Source organism: Dipteris shenzhenensis, chromosome 6 (genome assembly GCF_047967505.1).
Source record: "Dipteris shenzhenensis isolate YYH24624 ecotype China chromosome 6, Dip_SZ_1.0, whole genome shotgun sequence".
NCBI classification, from domain to species: Eukaryota; Viridiplantae; Streptophyta; class Polypodiopsida; order Gleicheniales; family Dipteridaceae; genus Dipteris; species Dipteris shenzhenensis.
In genome coordinates, this window is record NC_141601.1 from 32,980,656 (window position 1) to 33,003,056 (window position 22,401).

Here is a 22,401-nt window from a genome sequence, read left to right on the forward strand (position 1 = left end):
AGATCTCCCCAGCCTACCGGATACAAGGTCAGAGCATTCATAGGATAGCGCTCCATGAGGCAGTCCCTCCTGATAGCCTAGCTCCCCCTTCTCCTCCAGAGGACAGCGTTTGGGAGGTGGTAGCCAGTATCACTGCGTGGAACATTTGGGTGGCTCACTGCAGTCTCGTGATGGGAGCATCCGGTTCCAGCCTCGGCTACCATGGTCGCCATCTGGCAGGATATCATCTACGCTTTACACTCCACCTGGGAGCGAGGGACTCCAGGCTCTAGAGTGACTATCAAGAGGCGTGCTCGATTCTACAAGGCTTGGCCTGCAGGAGTTTTCTAGATCTTCACTCCGCAAGGGATTCGCTGGTTGTATAGTCCCCCCACTTGGCTGTTAGCCCAGTACCAGAGATCCCCTAGGCAGTGAGCTGGGTTTCTCTAGAACAGGCCGGTTCTTTTCTTTCAGCCTTTTCCAGTTTTTTCCATACTCAGCACCTTCGGGGCTGCTGTTTTGTATGAAGTCTTTCAAGCATTAATAGAAGGTTCCTTTCTTTGGGGGGGAAAAAAAACTCATCTTTTGAAAATAAGCAAGTTCTCGTGACGAGTGGAAGTGGTTGTGGATTGAATGAATGGGAGTCCATTCATCAATCAAAGAAGGAAGGCCGACTCAAACATAATGGCCTGCCTCAAACACAATGAAGTCCCATCCGTCGATTCGAAGAAAGACTAGAATGAGGGAGCGTTGAGGGGGAGGGAACAGAGACGCTGAGACAGAGAGGGGGAGGCTGAGAGAGAAGGGGAGAAGAGGGGAGAAGGAGAGATAGGCAGCGGGAAGAGGCCAGAATTGCCACATGCAAGAGATTGCACAAGCCCTCCTCCGACAACAATATTGGCCCTTACAGGCAAAACTAGAGCAGAGATAAATATACACTTCTTGCCATTGCCTTCGAGAAAGTTATCAACCACCAAAGGCCTATTTTTTCTGTCTGCTTAGTGCAACAGATAGGAGCACTTGTGGATTTACAGCTATAGAGGGAGCCCCACATAAGAGATGGATTATAGATTTGATACCCTAGATGAGACTCTTCAGTATTGCCTGCTGTATTTGAAGGGTAGAGCATGATGCTTGGGACCAAATCAGCCCTTGTTTTATCACTCATGACAGAGTGAATTAGTTAGCTAGCAATAGTCTACCCACAAGGTAAAATTTTATGACACCCCTAAATAAACCCAATCCACACTCTTGGAGGCCTGGAATAGATTGTCTCGAAAGCACCAGAGCTAAAGCATGTCTTCCTACAGGTGACAATCCTCTATACATAACCTATTCTTTATGGTATTTCCTTGTTACTAACCTTTAGAATGAGCTTCCTAAGTGGCCTGTTTTATTGTACATTGAGCTGAGGATCATCTCACAGCCTAATTTTTCATATTCCCCAAAAAAAACTGGATTTTAAAACCATTAGAGACTAAACCAGCTAGCTAATACATGCTTGTACACACAATTCAAGCCTAGTACTTAATACTGACTCTACGTAGCCATATAGAAGCCTGGTCTCTTTGCACACCCTTTCTGAGTTCAAGTCCACTCATCTGTGTGTAGAGCTTCACAACATTTTCAATCACCACGAGTTTGATTTCAACCCATATAAAATAAAGCAAAGTGGGCCACAGTTTGAGGCCAATTAATAAGTTGAAACGTCATTAAATCTGTGTACCCAGGGTACTGCTTGTATCCTCTATTCAAAATGAAATGTGCTTAAAATCCAGCTACAATGCTTCCAGCACAAATGAGACCCTCTGATGAGTACCTTTAAATATATGTTCTGCAACATTCGCTTGTAAAAAGTCCATCTCCACCTGTTCACATTGTCATTAAGGTCAAATCACTTAGCCCCTTTGAACCTTCAAATTGCACAACCCTTCGCATTTCACAACTAGGAATAGTTGGCATGGAAAATATCATTGCTACAACTCTACACAAGAAGTTAGAACCAAAAAAAATTACCTCAAGTTCCAAGGAATTGTATTTGGCTATATCCAGAGCTTCGATATCAATATCTATTCCAATCACATGACTGCAACAAAATAACAGTAGTAAATTTCACATTACTTTGGACAACAATCTTGAGGAACATTGGTACAAACCCTGTACTTAGAATCCCTTTAAAGTAGTTCTGATGAGCAGCAAACCCATAGCAATGCTTATGCATTCAGCACACTGCCCAGAAAATGTAGAAAAGAAAAACAAGAGAGGAAAACAGAGCATAAATTGTGTTCTTTTTAATATACTATAATATAAACCCACAATTCTCCCAAAAAAATTTGTGTTCTTTTCCTTTATTTTTTCCTTGTATTACAATAGAAAGATGGGCATGATCCTCTCACACAAGCACCTAAGAAATCTTTGACAAGTCTCGTATTGCTCTTCTCACTTTTCTCAGCTCCCGCTCAGCCACCCCTTGCTCCCTGCTCCCCCGCTCAGCTCCCTCGCTCCCTGCTCCCCCACTCCCTGGCTCCTTGCTCCCCGCTCCCCGCTCAGCCACCCCTCGCTCCCTGCTCCCCCGCTCCCCGCTCAGCCACCCCTCGCTCCCCGCTAGCCCCTCACTCAGCCACCTCCCTCCCTCCTTTTCCGCTCATCCACCACCCCCCGCCCCCCCCCCCTTCTCTGCTCCCCTCACCACCTTCGCTTTTTTTTTTTGGGAACTTCGAAAAAAAAATCCTCACCATCTTAGCCTCTCCTTCTCCACCTCCTGGTTGCCTCTCCATCTCAAGCTTCCGCCCTGCCTCTCCACCACCTTGCACTGGACGTGCCTCCCATTATGGGGGGGGAACCGGTGCTCCCCCTCCCGGCCGGACACTAAGACTTGCACCCACACCCCAAGAGAAATAGGGGACAAAGCCAAGAAAGACGACAATAACAACAACAACAAAAAGCAAACGACACAACTGAAATTGGAGGATGTGAACACACATTACAACCAAAGTGGACTCGGGGTAGACAGCAAGGCAAAGGTAGGACCCGCCTCAGCTTCTTCAGCCTCTATCTCTACCTCAACCTCAACTCCCGCTACAGTGTCAGTTTCGTTTTCAGCTCCAGCCTCAGCTCCCTCTATCTCTATCTCTACTTCGACTTCAGCCCTGCTTCAGGCCCAGCTCTAGTTCTAGTCTTAGCTCCCTCTACATCTATGATCAGTGACATACTCATGCCCATGGCGCCAGTTGTTGTTCCCTTCCCCTCTTCTCCTGTTTGTTGTTCCCTTCCCCTCTTCTCCTGTTACAGCTCTCGCACAACTTATGACCCCTACTTCGGAGGTGTCATACACTGTGCCGCATTACGCTTCACTCTCCCCTCTCCCTCTCAGTCAGCCCACCCTCCCACACCCCGTTGGGACTGCCTCATCCATTCCACTGTCATCTCCATTCCTCACTCAATCACCGTCCAGTTTTCGAACTCAGTCCCACTCTTTCATGCCACAGTCACCACAGTCGATTCTGACGTGATCATGGAACCCATGGACCACATTCTCACGCTCACATGTATCATCGAGGAGGCAAGGTCACGGAAGCAGAGGGTTTATTGTTGCTTTGTGGATTTCCGCAAGGCATTTGACACGGTCCCGATAGCCCGCCTCAAACGACGCCTACAGGACTTGGGTTATGACCAGGAGATCATTTGGGCTGTCATGGCACTTTACGAGAGAGTTTCTGGCAGAGTTCGAGCAAGATCCGAGTGGACAGACGAGATCATGAGTACCATTGGGGTCAACAAGGGTGTCCTTTGTCGCCTACCTTGTTTGGCCTCTACGTTGATGAGAGCTTGAGACAATAATGCAAACACAGGGGGGTGTAGGTTGCTCTCTTGCGGGCACGCTGATCTAGATTTTGCTCTATGCAGATGACGTGGCTCTCTTGTCTTCCTCAGCAGAGGGGCTTCAGAGACACCTAGACGCACTACAGTCCTTTTGTGAGTCTCATGATTTGAAGGTCAACCTGAGTAAAACCAAGGTCATGATCTTCAATACATCTCGAGCCATCATGCGTCAGGAGCAGTTCACATTTGCGAGGTCATCTATTGAGATAGTTTCATCATACACTTATCTTGGGGTTATCTTCTCCGGACCGAGCTTCACTATGAGACCCGCGATTAAGGCACGCTTGAGTAGGGGGTATGTCTCATTGGCCAAACTAGAGAGGCAGTGCTTCCGCTCGCACTTTCAAGATCCACGCACCAAGGGGGTGCTTTTTGACTACTTGGCTCGCCCAACGGGGATGTACGGCAACCCTTATTGGGGGCCAGACTTGTCGGATACAGAGTGGGCCCCTGTGGAGCGCCTACAGGTTCTCATTTTATCACAAATGATTCGTGGTAAGTCATCTGGTCCTCACCAGATCATTCAAGCTGAGTTTGGGTCACCCCCTTTACAGCTAGATGCTGCATTTCAGGTCATCACATATCTGTACCGAGTTAGGGAATATGGGGATTATACCTCGGGGCGTAGCAGGCTACCATGGGTAGCTCTATCCTCTTCTATGGCACTTGCAGCAGGAGGAGATCAGAGGTGCTGGTATGCACGTACAGAGAGATGGTTTGAGCGACTGGGGCTCCACATGGATAGACTATCTCCCTTCCAGTATAGCATGGATGCTCTGTTTTCTCCCCTCTTATCACACAAGGTCAACCAGGATCCGTGAGGATCTACTACAGCTGCACACTTTTCGGACCTGGTTGGGACCGAGTGAACTCCCAGTGAAGCTTAACTTCTACAGAGATCGCTTCTTACATATCACAACGGAGGGTTTCATTGACCCACCAGGATACACACAGATTCACCTACCCCACTCGTTGAGGATCTCTCTTGGGCAATTCCGGGTCTCTTCACACAGACTTCGCATCGAGAGCGGCACAGCAGAGCGACTACCCAGGGAGCGGCGCATATGCACACTGTGTGACATACAAGAGGTTGAGACAGAGGAGCATTTCATCTTCAAGTGTCCTATGTACTATGAGATACGAGGACGTTTCCACTACCTCTTCAGGGATAGTTATGGGATTTTAGCCCGTTTCCTCTCCTACCCAAACCAGCGGTGTTTGGCAGGTTTCATTCATGAGGCACTTAGACACCGCGAGAGAATACTCCGAGCACAGAGACAGGAGCAGACTTCTTCCTCGGTTGATCCCTCTCAGAGCTCTATCACGGAGTTCTTTCAGCTAGATCACATGGACCCCAACAAGATGAGGCCTCGACATGACCGTTACCCGACAGCTCAGACAGAGGGTCGACACATAGATCACACTTGGAGACATCCCTTCGTTGTTTAGAGTCGGAGCCCGACCGACGGGGGTCACAGTAGCCCTGGTTAGACGCAGTGCTACGACCAGGAGACGTGCCAGGACTGCACCTCTGAGTGACCGACAGCACTCTATTGCCGACTTTATGCCTCCACTGCCTCATCCATCCTGATATCTTGATGTTGCCGAGGATGATGATGGTATTGATGATGATGCTGAGATTGATATATAGTCGACCATCGACATGACTATGTTGTACTTAGGACTTAGTACTGCCATTCTGCATTTTTGCATTTTGCATTGGTATGGATGCTCGTTTAGTAGCTCCACTACCACAGCTTGTTGTATCAGGATTTTCAGTCTCATAGACCCATCGGTCTTCCAAAGACTTTAATAAACTTTCTTTCTTTCTTTCTGTCTCACGCATCCAAGGAATGTCGAGGTAATCAAGGACCTGCGTGGTGGACCACATGTGCATCTCCTCATAACTCTGAGCTGCTCTACTTCGTCCAGTTGGACTTAAGACCTGCAGATTCCATGTCTGACTTAGTGTCCTGTAAACTTGGTGGCCTCTTATGTCACCTCGTCTTTGTGGGCTTGATGTCACCATCTTCATCTCGGTCACATTTGACGTCATCATCACTGTCCTTCTTACCTCCCAACACCATTACGTCTTGGTCACCACAAATGTTCCAGGACATGCTTGGTCATACCATGGCCTGCTAGTCTCCAGATTTCCCTGTAACATCCCCCTCACTATCATTCATTGTCTTGGTGAATAGGAAAGCTAGGGTGGAGGTATTTTCTTCCAAGGTACCTGATATTTTTCTTTGGCCTTCCTTTTTTTGGGGGAGAAAAGTATTCATGTAGCACTAAAATTGCATTAGCCCTGTGAGCTAGTCATCACCTTTTCTGAGGATGCAAAAAAGAAACCTTATTGCCCTTTTTTACAGCTTTCTTTCTTAGCTACACGTCCTTGTGTGCTTCATACATCCGCAAATTGTTTGACAGGAATCTTTGAAAACCTGCTCTTGAGGTCACCTGCTAGTTTCTCAGAAACATTGACAGTTGTTGTTATGTCGTCGCCCACAAATCCCCTGTCCTGAGTATCAAGGCCAACAGCTCTTTCATTGCTCTTTGTGCTTTTCTCTTTCATACTCTTCTTTTTTTTCTACTAGCAAGAAGAATAAATACAAGATTCTATAAAAGAAAATAATAAATACAAGATTCTATAAAAGAAATAAAGTGGCCATTGGTCTTACAGAAGGACTGCATAGTCTGTTATTTAAAGAATACCACAGGAAAGAAAAACATAACTGAACTGCATATGTACTCCAAAGCCGGTGTCCAGGAGCAAAGGGCTTGCTGGACCCAAAAACATGGTGCAGAAGCGAGAGAGGGGTGGGAGCAGTGATGCAGGGCTGCTCATCCTTTTACTGAAGTGAGGCTAACTAAGTCTGCAATGCTGTATAAGCCAACTCAAAGCTAGTGCACTATCTGTTCAGTGAATCTGAAAGATCCATTGCTCAGGGGCCTGCATCTATGGTGTGAATTTTAGTTTTCAGATGAGCCTGTGCGCTATACTCATTTGTTTCTCACTCAACCAAGTTGGGCTTTCTTGCTGCAAGCTATTCAATTCCTCAAGTAGGTCAGCCTTCTCTTTTTGCCAGTTATTTGCGGTGAGAATAAACACTTGTCCTCTTTGGTAATCCATTCTTCTATTTTCTTCTCATCCAGGAGTGGCTATTTGGATGTGCCTTCAACAATCTTCCACAAGCTCTTTCCTGTGAATAGCATCTTCATTGAACCTTCCACACATGATAGTTTTGGTGCCACTTGACTTTTCAATCCACATGAGGGATGCATTTGAAGACATGCCTACAAATAACCAAATACTAACAGTGGTATCTCTTGAATTGCAAAAGCCATTTGCGTAAAAATAAATTGCTTTGAAATGTGTGTAGTAGTACACCAAATGAAAAGGCCCTCGTTTGTCACTATAATATGTGAAATTACAGCAAGAATTAAATGTCCCGAAGCTCAATTGGTTGTCAAAACTGTCACAAATGCAGCCCATGTGGAAATACCACAGAAAGAGCCTCCTTTCCATTTATCTTCAAGGAAGCAATGTTCTTAACACAATCCAAAGCCTATAACTACGTCAGGTCCATGACATTTATGTGACAAGTTCAGCCTTGGTTGCATTTTAACCCTATCCCTCTCAACCATGACCTTGAGTGGCAATCTCCAAACATAGATGTGGGTTTCTTTTTTATGAACGAGGGGGGATTTTGGGCACATTTTCCCTTTTCCTATGCTTCAAACTAATGAAACAGGCAAAGGGATGGGCATACACATAGAGCGCATACGCTCCCACCGCACTCACCCAAATGCACACACAAAAAATGAAAGAAAGAAAGAGCTGAAGCTTATTTACGTCTACAAAAGACCAGGATGGTCTACAAAATAAAGTATTGTGCAATGCATGAAGCACCAAAAGGGAGAGTGTGACTGCTTTATAACTTGAAACAAACTCATACATTTCCATTATAGAGACCGTATACATTGTAAAGAGTTCAAAGTCATGGTCAAGAAGAGAGAGAGAGAGAGAGAGAGAGAGAGAGAGAGAGAGAGAGACTTCGCTGATAATAAAGATGCTGCCATTCCCAACGTGCCACACCCACAACCAAGATCAGCTACCATTTTTCCATTGATATCCTGGAAGGAGTTTTCCGCCTGTTCAAGGTAACACACGTCATAACTTAGTCTTCCAAACTTATGGCCAATTTGTGCAATCAGACCACCAAGAAAAGCATTTGAGCCAAGCGCACAACCTTACCATAAAAAGCATCCTTGAAGCAATGTGGGGACCCGTGGAATACTGCTCAAGCTCAACCTGCTGCAAAAGCAGGTAACTTAAACATACAATACATAAATGATTATCATTGAGATGGATACAAATGCGTATAGATTCCATTTCAAGTTAGCAAAGAGTTACAATTATGACAATAACAAAAGCTGCCACAAGGACAAATAAGAAGAGACAGCTAAAGATGCAAATCAAAGGATCTGTCATGGGTTTTAACAACATGAAGCCTTGTAAAGGACACATTGAACCAAATGTCTTGGTTTGCACATACATAGTCCAAACAAGAAATATCCATGCCTCTTGTCAAAACGAACTTAAACCAAAAATTTGGCACCTTCAGCATAGCAAGGTTAAGAAATGACACAGGGGCTGGAGTGCCGTAAGCCTTTACCAGCTATACATTTGATGGTTTGCATGTATCAACAAGGCTTAAGAAGTCATCATGTATATTTTAAAATGCTAAAGCCCCTCCCATAAGGAAGTACAGTGACAAGATCCAAGAGTGCATAGAAGAAGAGGGGAGGGAGTGAAAGTAGGAGAGGAAGTACGAGGCAGTTTGATTCAATGCCAACACAATCTACAAATCAGAGTGATAAATGTACTTCTAGAGTCCAGTGTCCCTCGCTCTCGAATATCACAAGAAACCCATCAATTTGGCCTATTTTGTATTTTTATTACACACAATCTACATAGGAATGTGCCGATGTGGCTGGAATATAGCTTTTAGGTTCAGTAACACATCAGTTACACCAAGCATATGACAACTGCTTCAGCCTATAACACAAACCACTAAATCTCCTAGAAGAACCTGTTGGAGGTCAACATCTCCTGATGTCACATGGCAGAGAGAGAGAGAGGGCCTTGCTTATGGGTGTGCCCGCCCCGTGAGAGGTTAGGTTAGGCTGAGTGAGGGCCTTTGTTGTGGGTGTGCCCACCCTCCATGAGGGTAGAGTAGGGCTGAGGGCAGATCTGCCCACTGTGGAGGTCCCACCTGGGGGCCATCTAGGCCTATTGTTGCTGTGGCAGCCCATATGGAGGCGCTGTGTGCTGGCCTGTGTGGGGGCCTGCATGGCCATCCCCTGATGCTGTAGCCCCACACCGATCAGGCCATTTATGGGCAGAGGTGGGCCGACCTGTGGGTTGGCCACCTAGGCCTGCTGGTCCTGCAGAGTAGGGCTTGGTGGTCAGCCCCTAGAGGCTGTGCAGCAGCCCTCTTATAGGGCAGGAGAGGGTCGGCCATAGGGTGCAGCCCAGTCAGCTCTGGAGGCAGGGGGCAGCCCCTTTATAGGGCTGCATGGCAGCCCCTACAAGGTGGAGAGGAGGTCGACCCACCTATAGCAGGGGTCGGCCCACCGATGAGCCGACTAGGAGGGGGAGTGGTTGCCTATATATAAGCCTCCTCCCTCACTTGTTGGAGCATCTCAGTTCGGAGCCACAGTTCGGGGATTTGGTCCTGAGGTCCCTTGCAGCCTCTCTTGTCTTTTCCTCTCCTTCTCAGTTTTGTTGGAATGGTCACCTCCCCATCTGTAAGCCCCCCATATGAGCAGAGCATGGGGGGGGTGAACCTATGAAGAGGATCTCTTTGGAAGTCTAGATGAGATTGTTGAATTCCAAGAAGACTTCATTGATACGGGAGCACATCAACAAGTTACAAGAACTTCAACAAGAGATCCTCCAGGCAGGGAAATATATCTTCCAAGGACATGGCCATCACATTGATGTCCCAACTATCTTCTCAGTATGCTACATTCTATTCGTCCTTATAACCAGTGGAAGGATGAATCCATTGACCTAGGAGGAACTAGTCCCGATGGTGCTCGACCAGGAGGAGAGATTTGTAGGTCGTACCTATGACAGTCACTCTGAGGCTTTGACAACTAAGCAAAAGGGCAGGAAGAAGTTCACAGTAGAGGAAAGGGAAGCCCTCAAGGCCTCACGTACATGTAACAATTGTGGCCGGAGAGGTCATTATTGGCAGCAGTGTCCTCAAAGGATCAATGAAGGGACCAGTGAGCAGAGGGAGGTTCTACGGCCAAACGTCGATTATTCCAGCCTTCATAGTAGCACTAGGCAGGATGCCCTACCAGCAAGCTTTTTGTTTCCAAATGGAGGATTGCTTGCTTGTCTGTGGCAGTGAGACTTGCAAAACAGGTGCAGTGGGGAAGGAGTCTTTGATCGAGGCATGCTTTCAAGCAGGACCTCGAGCCACGAGGAGTTGTTCGCGCTGACTCAAGTGGAAATAAGTTACCAGTATGTATTTTGTTTGGATGTCATGACCTGGCAGATCCCGAAGGGGTTTCCTTGTGTTCTACTGCAGCGATTGTTTGTTGAGTTGTTGGAGATCCAGATGGGTCAGATGATTGCCACTGCAAGAATTGAGACACAGCAGATTGAACCTTGTGAGCAGTTGGACGCCCATTGTTGTTGGAGCACCAAGGTTCATCGATCTAGGGACAGTGTACGAATTTGGACCTAGGAGGAGGCTTTAGAGGGGGTTGTATAGCTCTGAGATATAGGTGCATTGATGGCAATATCAGTTGGATTCTTGTACCAGTGCCGGACCAGAGGCGTATACCTAGCACTTGTGGCCTGGGAGCATCAGTACCAGGTTTCCAGTGATAGTGCTGAGACGGTTCGTGCCAAGAGGGGCTTCTTCGACAATACCTGTGATGGCCTTCAGCAACGGAGCATCACATGATGGACATAGTGGCAAGAAACACCGTTTCCCCCAAGCGAAACGGAAACGGAAACGCAATTGAAACAGAAACGGTAGAAACGCCGTTTCCATTTCCTTGTTTTTTTCAAAACCCTTAGGGTTTTTTCGGCAGCCTTTTTCCTGCTGCTGCCCGCACCATGCCTCTTTTCACCGCCTGTGCTGCCTCTACCCTCCACTCCTACTTCTCCTCTACCCTCCACTCTCCATCTTGGTCCCTAGCGTTTATGTGAGAGGGATGAGCTCAGACCAAGCCACATCTTACTTCTGCACTGCTCACGGGCATGCACCTTCTCATTCACCTTCTCATTTGATTGTAGGTTCGGCCTCGTGGAAATGGAAATCAGCTTATTCACACTTTGTTGATCACACCTTAAACCGATCAGAACTTTTCTCAAGGCTTGGCGTTACCATAGCTTGGATTTCTTCTCTCCTTAGAATTGCTATTGCATTTTCCATCGTTGTGCAATAGTGCAAGCATTAAAAAATTTGTTCTTGTTTCATGTGCTTCACTTTCATGCAACCAAATTGATTAGTTGATAGAAGGATCTTTTTCAGCAATCCTTAAAAAAGAACTTTTAAAAAGCAGTCTAGAATAAGATACAAGAGACAAATCTCATTGTGCTCCTGGAATGCATCTAAATCCAAAAGAGAAGACTCCAGTAAAACCAGTCACATGGGAATATGTTCACATGGTTCCCCTTGTCTATGACCCGCGCTGATTGACATGGTGACGCCAATTCTGCCATGTGCAATCTGCTGTTTGGATTTGTAAGGCACCCACTAGTTCCCTCCACACAGGTGTGTCAAACATTACCATTCTGTTCTTGCTAACGTTTGCATTCTCAAGTGTCAATCTCATGCTAGTCCGGGAATTGCACTGTTTAGCTTGCAAAAGGCTTTCTCTGGGATCATAACACCCCTTCGATTTCTTCCCTGAACTTGGACTAAACAACTACTCAAAAAAAGCCATTCCAAGAATTATGGTTCATGATATTTAAAAAGTAAGTGGATCTAATCAGGCTTCAAAAATCAGAAACATACAGCGTTCTTGTTTCACAATTCTTAGAGTGACCCGTCTTCAGATTTGAAGTGCTTCTACACACAGGTTTGCAATCCAATCGCATTAAGCCCTGTTCCTTCAGGTTGTGTTTCAAAAATGAAGGAATTTTATAGTTTTGACAACGGCTGGTGGGCGCATAAAGAGTTTTTGAGCCATGAAGAGCTTCAATTTCTCCTTTTAGAATATTTCCAATATGTAGCACCCAAAAGAAAGAACACTAGTATGGATTTTTTACAAATTGTCCTTCGACCCATAAAAAGTCTTATAATCGTTTGAACCTATGAAGAGGTTCACAATTCTCGTCTTATTTAGCCTATATTTACTAGTACTTAGAACCGCTAAAACTTGATTTAATTATAAATTTGAGCAGCTAATGCAAAGCAAAACATGCACAAAGCAGTGTCTTTGCTTCCAAACGCTACAAAAGACGTGAATCGATGCAATGGAAGGAGCATTCTAGATGTTTTTAAACCGACAAAAAAACACACACAGAAACTAGCTCTTAAAATTTCAATTGCACTTTGAATAACTAAAAAAAAGACAATCTACCTTGTTTCAATAGCTATATAAGAGTTTCCAGAATTATGATTTCACATTATCCATTTCACACTACAACATACAATTTATGAGTGCTTTTGACGATTCAATGCACTCTAACAGGATACTTCATCACGCAAGTTTCATGTGCAGATAGTGATATCAAATGTATCACCAGGAAGATGCGTTGTTCAATTTAGACACTACAAGATAGCGATCATACCTTCGGATTTTGAAACTGAGTAAGCTGAGACATGACTGCCTCCAGCTGCTTGAGCTTCATCGTAATGCAAGTTGTCTAGGAGCCACAGTTGCCACCTGTTGATTCAGTAAGAACCTAAAAGTGCAGTCTACTCCACGTCCCTCAAGCAAATTATCAATCTGTTATGAAATCTCAGTTGTAAGACTGTCAACGAACAAGAATGCGTGGGTACTGCCTGGTCTTTGGGACAGAAAGGAAATACAGTTTCTAGTGATGTAAGATTACATCTATATACCAAATGCTTTTTCGTATAGAAAACAATCTATGGGGTAGCTTGAATTTGTTCTTCCAGTCCAGGACACTACTTCTTGCGGTAAGAACAAGGTGAATTTCCTTTAATGGGGAAATAATCAGTTGAGCATCAACTAATAGGTGCAATACCCTTTGAGCAGAAAATCAAATGGAGGGAAAATAATAAGTTGAGCATCAACCAATAGATGCAATACCCTTTGAGCAGAAAATCATCAATAAGCCCTTCCCCTCCTTGGGCACGCCAATAACAAGATTCAAGAATTATATCAATTTGACATTTGAGAGTGCACTTTGACTTGTGTTGTACTTTGATCAATGGCTTGACATGGATAAAAGTTCGCTATGAGCCTCTTCGAGGTGTTTGCAAACCACCCTGTCCCTATCACGGCTGATCAGTAACCAACATGCCCCCTTCACATGAATAGGCTCGCCTCAGTGTTGATGCTGGTGATGTTGAGAACCTAATCTTTGTTTATACTGATGCCCTAAAAATGTGAAAAATGATCTAAGGAACTCAAATCCACTTTGGTGATACTTTGGTTAAAGGAAGGGGACACTTTGTTTGTTGAATGAAAGATGGCAATTGTGGTGGTAAGTAATAGGCTTTGTATATTATAGGGACAAGCATGTCCCTACAATAGCAAAAACCTATTGGTTTTTCATTTTCAAAAAACTCAGTCCATGAAGGGTTTAGGGGGAAAGGTAAGCTACAAATGATAAGGACAAAACCTTCCATTTTTTAAAAAATCATTCCATGACAAGTCCAAATGGGGGAAGGCCAACTGCAAAAAATGAGGATGAGTGTAGAAAGGAAAAGTGATAATTGAAGAAGATATGCATGAGGAATCTATGAAGTTGGAGGAAGAAGTAGATTATGGTGGTTATCGAATTTGAAATTCACAAAAATGGAAGACCATATTCTTCATATAAACCCTTTTTTAAAAAAATATGAAGACCATACTCTTCACATAAAAACTTAGTTACTACGAATGATTGGTCTCAAAGTTATCATATTCTCAATCTGTAACCACTAGAGGTATATCCCCAACTCCTCAACATCAATTTGAAATGTCTACCTCTTAAATCGGAGAAACAATATAACCACCAATTTATAAAGGGAAAGAACAAAATAAAAACAAGGATGGAATTAATACATTCTTACAAAATTGGCAAGATTTTCATGGACTTAGAAATAGAGAGCTTCACAAAATACGAAGGTATTAACGTGAGTTTAAATAAGCATTTCTGAATGATTTTTTACCTAAAAATGATATTGAGAGGGCATGGGGAAAAGAACTTTATTGCAATATATGAATACTTATAGTGAAGCAATCATTAAACTAAAAGGAAATAATGAGTGTCAAAACATAAGGGGTGTTGTGAGAGGTCGAAAATACTATTACTAAGAAGTAATTCTCCCAAAACCTTTGAAGAAGCTATCATATGCCCAAACCTATGATGATACAATGGGAAGGTTTAAAACTAACATTATGGATCAAACTATATTGCTCATTAATTCTTGATTTAAAAAGAAAGAGTCAATTCAAATAGGGAGTTTCTCAGGCACAATCCAAAGACTCCAAACTCAAAGGTATCCACATTTGAAAAAAGAAGATAATTAAAAACTAGCAAGAGAATATTTGCTTTAAATGCTAAGCAAACACCATTGTACTTGAAACTACCCAACAGAATTCAAAAGATGGGAGCTAAATCCCCAAATAAACCCCAACAAAAACAAGTACATGTGATGTAGGAGTTACCATTTAAAGGTACTAAATAGTAATTGAGGTTTTGAGGTAAGAAAACACCTAAGGATTCAAGAGAAGAGGAAGAACACGGTTGGAAGCTTAAGAATTTGTGGCTAGGGGCTAGCAGTGAGAAGCCCTCCTTATTTATAGTTATTATAGAGGGTTGACAAAAAATTGCGTGTATTCACATTTTTTGCCAAAGACATTCAATAGTGTTATTCTATTAGAATCATTTAGTAGTAGGCATGACACATCATAATCATATGGACAATCCAACCTTTGATATTAGGAAGTGCTAGCCATCAAGATAGATAAGTTGGCAAAACTGTATATGGAGCTACAAACAATCATCTGAGATAGGTCTCCTTGATTAAAAGAATACCTTAGGATTTGTAGCATTTAGTATATGCACAATCTATTGTTCAGATGCCTTGTCATCATAATACTTTGAAACTTGTAACAATGAACAAACATGCAAGAACAATAAGATATCAACACAATTCATTCCATATGTTATTATGTTATTGACCTCCATCTACCAACATGATGTTGCCACACTTATTTTGCACAACTAAGCTGACCCTTATTGAGCACATACTTTTAGAGAAAAATGGAGACACCTTCATGTTTTGTGCCAAAGACCAACGACTTGGAAAAATCCAAAATCTTTCTCCATCTTGGATGACATGATGGTTGGACTCCATAAAAACATGCTCATCGAGTTTTGCCAAGGCAATTATAACAAAATACATGAAATTTAAGGAGCTGATGGAACACTAAAAGCCACGAGACAATGGGACTGGATACAATATATTTGATGCTCAGACATGCCATCAACTAAGATACTTACATCAAGAAGACATAGACCTATCTTGCACAGGAATACTCCTAGTCACAAAGAAATTCACAAGGGAACTACACCATTACAAAGATTTTATATGATACAACTAGCAATAGAAAGGATAGTCCATCATGAAAAAAATCTAACACTAGAAAGGCTGTCTTTTGATTCAATCGAATGAACAAACCATGGACTCGTACACATAACACTCTAAGAGGTAGGCGACAAAGAAAAGCTATACCTTGCTAGAATCATTGAAATAAACTGATTTCCATGTAGACATGTGTATGAAGCATGAAATGAAAAGGGTGTTGACTTCAATACCTTGGATATTCAACCTACCATGCTTGAAGAAATGGGAGTGAACTCACAATATCATTTAGCCCCTAAGCACATAGTCATTGCAATTTCACCATATAGAATTGAATGGTGATTAGAACTAGAGATTCAACAATGTACATTGAGACTAGAAAATATTCCACAATCACAACTTTGTTGACATGGTACCTACAACATTGTATAAAAACAACTTTTTCCTAACTTCCCAGATTTTAGTGATCACCAATGGACCTAAGTTAATTGCAACACACTTTGAAGTAAATGCAAGGCACAGTGGCATATTAACATATTCTCATAGTATATATGGCAAATATTTGACCAATGGGCCATACATGTTTGACATTCCTAATCGGAGACCTCAAAGATTCATTAAGGAAAATATGGTTGATAGAGCTCATGGCATGAAACCAACATTATTTGGCATAAGCCCAACAATAATTTACAAATCCCAAATCAAAATCACTATTGGACAGACACCCTATGCAAAATACATAACGTAATGCTGAAGCGTCAATCTTGTTGGAAAAGCAATGAGAGAAGGTGGATTATTTAGGATGATAGCTTCAATATTTAATATGCATGCAATGTCAACAAAATATGAACCCATGCCAATTTCAAAATTGTAGAATAATCTTTGATAAAAGAGAATACTTATACAATAATCTTTGGTGGAGATTAATACACTCTTTAACAAATCAAAAGGATTCCAACTTGTCAGAAACCAATGAGCAAAGGAAGAATATTTAGGATGATAGCTTCATTATCTAATCTACTTTCAATGATATCAGAGTATCAACCCATGCCAATTTCACAATTATGATATAAAAGTTATGGGTGTGTGATATCAAAAGATTAATATAGCTTAGAAAGTAGAATATGGCAGTTGTTATTCCAAGATTCAAATGAAAACCATGTGAAGCATGTTGCTTTTGAAAAAAATTTAGAGCCAACCTTGGAAGTAGAGCAAAAGGTACTTTGGAATTGATATACTTTGATGTGTGGGTTGATGCATTGAACAAAAGCAATAATAGAGCATCATAATGCTGGACTTTATTGATGACTACAGCAGACACTATTGGGTCTACTTTATCAAAGATAAAGTCTTTGGTAAGTTGGGATAATTTAATGAATAAGAAAAACAATCAAGGTACTCATATCAAATAGAGGATGTGAGTATAGATTTATAGCATTCGTGAATTTTTGCAAAGATAGCTTCAATATTCAATCTACATGCAATGTCAGCAAAATATTATTTCAGAATGATAGAGTAACCTTTGATAGAATAATCATTGATGCATATAGATATGCCATGTGACAAGTCAACAATTCCACCTTGTTGGAAAAGCATTGAAAGAAGGAAGACTATTTAGGATGGTAGCTTCAATATCTATATGTGCTTGCAATGATAGTAGAGTATCAAGCCATGCCAATTTCACAATTATGATACAAAAGATGTGGAAATGTAACTTTCAAAAGCTTGATATAGCTCATAAAGTCTAAATATGTCAATTGGTATTCCAAGATTCAAATATCTTGGAAAGTATGTGAAGCATGTTGATTTCACAAACAACATAGAGCCATCTTTGGGACAACTAGAGAAAAAGGTGCTTTTGAATTGATATCCTCCAATGAGGGGGGTTATGCATAGAACAAAAGCATCAATAGATCATTGTAATGCTAGAGTTTAATTGAGTACTACACATACAATGTAGGTCTAATTCTCAAAGATACTATTGGGTCATTTTATCAAAGGTAAAAGTCTGCAAAAAAATCAAGCTACTCAAAGCACATAGAGGAACTGAGTATATGTCTATAGCATTCATGAACTTTTACAAGATCAAGAAATAAGTAGACAATTCACATATGCTAACACACATCAACAAAATACAATTGTAGAATGAATAGAAAAACATTGGCTAAAGGTACTAGAATCATGCCAAATGATAAAGATTTACTAGACGAGTATTGCATTGAAACTATAACAGTGCCAAAATACTTGGTGAATAGGATACCGACTCAACTAGCTCAAAGTATCACACAATATGAAGCCTTTATAGTATATCAAGAGTGGTCATTATAGAAGTTTTAGTTACATAGAATATGCACATACACATAATGATTTGAAGAGAAAACTTGATGTTAAATCAAGAAACCACATTATGGTTGATACTATGAGCACACTAAATCTTATAAAGTATGTGATTCCAATCAACTAGAAAGCTATTATCTCAATAGATGTAGCGTTTAATGAAGATCTAGAGTGAAAAACATTAAATACATAAGAGATAATTGTATCAAGAAGCACAAAATACACAGAGTCAAATAATACTAAGAGCAAAAAAGAAAGCCTGAAGAAACATAAGAATAGGTCAACAAGACAAAAAGCAACCACAAAGGTTGGCATATATCCAAAAAGGAAAAGCTATTCGAATTGAAGACACTCATATGCACTAATGACAATAATCATGCAAACAAGGGAGAAAATATACTCTAAAGATGAAGTCCAACAACAACAATGGAAAATAGCTATGAATGAGGGAATGAGTGCATTTTACAAAACCAATACATGGGAGTTATGTGACTTAAATCAAACCATTACAAACAAGTGGATTTACAAGGTAACGTACAATCTAGATGGAAACATTGAATGGTGCAAAGATAGACTAAATGGACATGGATTTGACAATAGCATGGATAAGGTTTAAAGAAATTATGCTCTATTAGCAAAAATCTATTCCATAACATTTTTGTATCATTGATAACCATTAGTAGGAAGGATCTGAACCATATATGTACCAACTAGATGTTAAAAAAGCATTCTTGAATGGATATCTAGATGAAGAGATACATGCATCAACCATAAGGGTATGTGAAAAAAGGAAAAGACAAAAAATCATAGAATTTAAAGAAGAGTTTGTATGCTTGAAATAAAATACACAAAATACAATGCAAATATTGTGAGATGTAGCGATGAAGGTTTTATTGCAAAGCTAAAGAAATATCTATTTCTAGAATTTGAAATGAAAGATCTTGGCTTCATGAACTATTATCTAGGCATATATTTGGAAAGATATAGATACCACATGCATGAACCAACAAGAATATGATGGCAATCCACTAAAAAAGTTCCATGTGCATGATTGCACATTTTTAGAGACTCTAATGAGCATAATATAAGATTAAAGAAGATCCAATTGTGAATGAAGTTATCATAATTCATAGATAGCTTATCAGATCTTTGATATATAAAACAATTAGAAGGATAAATATATGCTATTCTATCAGTTCACTGTCGCATTTTATGTTAAGCCAAAACAATTAGGTAAGAGAGTATTGAGATACATAAGGGGCACAAGACAATTTAGAGTTAAATGGAAGTCATATAAGGCTGCATGGTTATCGTGCTAGTGACTATGCAATTGACCAAACTACACGAAGATCAATCCAGTTATGCATTTTTGATTGGTCATATAGCGATTTCATGGTTATTAAACAAGCAATAGTTGTTTCTTTGCCATCAATGGAAGAAAAATATAGATCTCTCATAATAGGAGTTTTTAAAGCAATATGGTTCAAAATAATATTGTCAAAAATAAGTAATTTTAATAAGACAAAACTGACAATGATATATTATAATACGTAATCAGCCCACGTAATGAGTGGAGCTTGATTTCAAAGATATTGTATTTCAGGCGCATTTGCACCAAGGCATGTTTGAACCCACTCTACAAAGGTGGTGCATAGGGGAGACTTTCCCCTCTTACTATTATCATCAAGGGGTTCCAAGGAGAGCTATTAGCCGCCTTGGTTGGGGGGTTTTGAGAGGCTTCCCTCACAGACAAAAATGCAAGACTAGTCAAGTAGACTAGTTTAAATGGGTCATGTCCAGACATGATGACCCCATTCCAACTTCTATGAACGGGTCATAATCAAAAGGCTATAAAATAGCTTGTGCATATAGCTTCTTGATGGTGATAGAGATGGTTTCTCTACATAGTGCGATAGCAAAGATGTGCTACTAGGTGTATTCTTATCCATAGAGAAAAAGCTATTACAAAGCCTCTATTTCTTTGTAAAACATGTGTGGTTGCTGTTTTGACTCATACAAACTATTGAGACTGAACAAATTTCTTCTCCTCCCTTCTCAACCCTTGACCTCCATGATCTACAAGGGACACGAGTTCTCCACCATGTACTCTACCCTAAACCTTCGATCCTCCTTCTAGCCCTTAAACACGTTCTAAACCCTGGACCCTCTTCTAAACTCTAGAACCTCTTTCTGCACCTTGGAACCTCCTTCTAAACCCTGAACCTCCCTCTAACACTTAAACTCCTCCTAAACCCCTTCAATCCCCAATGAAGGCAAAAGCCTTCATTACCCCAACCATGATGATGCACGTTCCTTTCACACATGCATGCACTATGTTTGCTTACCACATTTGAGCCTACATCTCTCACATAAATATGACCCGAGGTCCTAAGCTACACTTATACTACAAACGATGACACCAATATATCTGTAGGGTGACAAAAAGCCTCAGAACCCTGTATACTGAGAATATCCTGCTCTTCCTACGGAAGTTGTAGGAAAGAGCCAATAGAGGGAGAGGAATTGGGTGGCCCAAAGAGTGCCCTAGGAGGTCCATTCCAGGTTTATGGTCCAGTTTACGGCCGAGGAAGTTCTTATGCTTCTTCTGGATGGCTGCCCACCACAGAGGCTTGTCCATTGGCCCGTGGTTGGAGCAGATGCAGGTGGAGGGGCAATGTCATTGTTGCTCTGCTGGATTTTTGGAGATGGTCCCTCACTACCTCTGGAGCTGTCATAGCATAGTGAGGATTTGGATGGGAGCCCTCAGGATTATGACCCATATGTAGAGCCTTCAAAGGGACTACACATGGGGGATGGTGGCCTGGTTGACTGAGGGAGGACACGTGTTCTAGATTGATGAGGTCTCCCTAGCTTACCAAATACAGGGTCAGAGCATTTAGAGGATAGAGCTCCATGAGGCGGTCCCTCCTGATAGCCCCAATCCTCATTCCCCTCCAAAGGACAACGTATGGGAGGTAGTAGCCAGTATCATGGCATGGAACATTTGGGTTGCTCACTGTAGTCTGGTGATCGGTGAGCATCTGGTTCCACCCTCGGTCGCCATCTGGCATGATATCATCTACACCCTCCGTTCCACCTGGGACCCAAGGCTCTAAGACGATTGTAGCAGGGTGCGCTTGTTTTTGCAAGGCTTGGCCTCATGAGTTTTTCACATATTCACTCCGCAAGGGATTTGCTGGTTGTATAGTCCCCCCACCTAGCTATTAGCCCCTATACCAGAGATCCCCTAGGCAATGAGTAGGTTACTCTGGAACAGGTCGATTTTTCCTTCTTTCAACCTTTTTCTGTTTTTTCCATACTCAGCACCTCTGGGGCTGCTGTTTTGTATGAAGTCTTTCAAGCATTAATAAAAGATTCCTTTCTTTGCCCAAAAAAAAAAGGATAGTTAGTTGCAAAGAGGGTGACATTAGTTGTGTTATTTTCATATGAAACAAACATGAAACAAATTGGGCACACAATGTTGAATATCTTCTCCATTGGTTGTCGAGTGGAAGCAATATAGCCGATGTGAGAAGCTTGTGGGAATAAATTGAATGATTTCAAGTTCAAACCCCTAAATATAATTTGTCTTGCTTTAGCCATAAATAAAGTTAATCCTCATGTAAGGAATTGAATAAGACTCTATGGCTAATCACATAGCAACACCCTTAATATATCTATTGTTAAATTGAAGCCATGGGAGTAAAAGCTACTTTTTGAGAAGAAAGGGACTAAAGGTGAAACAAGATAGAGATTAGTTCTACAAAATCAAGGCAAAGCAATGGAATCCTTGGGGAAGTAAAATATATCAAATGAATGAAGAGACCAATAGGGTTTAGGATGCAAATAACCACTTTTTCTCCCTATTGTGGACCATGGCCTCAAGACCCTTGAAACCCAATAGGATCCCCTTTTTAAGGGATGGGATGAGAATAGATAAAAATAGATTTGAATATGGCTGGGCCTATTTCCTCACCCGTGCTAAGACCCTTGATGTGGCTTTTTTTCGAAGCTCCTTCTCTAAAGTTACTTCTCGTGAGACCCTTGATGTGGCTTTTTTCAGAAGCTCCTTCTCCAAAGTTACTTCTCATCAATTCTACTAGAGACTTGCCAACCAACAACCATGACTCAAGGCCCAAAGTGGCCAAGAAATCCAATGCAATAGAATGGCCAATCAAAGCTAGCTACACAGGTAGCTGAAAGGCCAGTAAGCTCACAAGCCTTAGGGTATTTACAGAGTTAGCCCACCTTGGGCATGCACGCCGAAGGATCATGGATCGACAAGATTACCTTCCCATGTCCAGCCCATGGTCAAGATGCATGCAATGCACCATGGGCAGGCATGGGTAGACATAGTTTAGAAACATCCTTAACAGCTTGAAGAACACTGCCAACAGAGACCGATAGA

General features: G+C 41.8%; 1 protein-coding gene across 6 annotated transcripts in view; it reads right to left on the reverse strand.

Moving 5' to 3' along the window:
* LOC147901072 (S-adenosyl-L-methionine-dependent methyltransferases superfamily protein) overlaps window positions 1–13,218 on the reverse strand; it is a 75,618-nt gene extending 62,400 nt beyond the window's left edge. The window contains exons 1-5 of one of the 6 annotated variants that reach the window (XM_087375894.1): window positions 12,686–13,218; window positions 8,120–8,179; window positions 7,919–8,016; window positions 1,996–2,065; window positions 1,799–1,847 (exon numbers count right to left, since the gene is read on the reverse strand). In XM_087375894.1, coding sequence (XP_087232020.1) covers window positions 1,799–1,847; window positions 1,996–2,065; window positions 7,919–8,016; window positions 8,120–8,179; window positions 12,686–12,745 — 337 coding nt within the window. In that variant the 5' untranslated portion in view covers window positions 12,746–13,218. The remainder of the gene's footprint in view (window positions 1–1,798; window positions 1,848–1,995; window positions 2,066–7,918; window positions 8,017–8,119; window positions 8,180–12,685) is intronic. The other 5 variants (XM_087375890.1, XM_087375891.1, XM_087375896.1 and 2 more) reach the window with 5 other exon arrangements.
* Window positions 13,219–22,401: the final 9,183 nt, after the last annotated feature.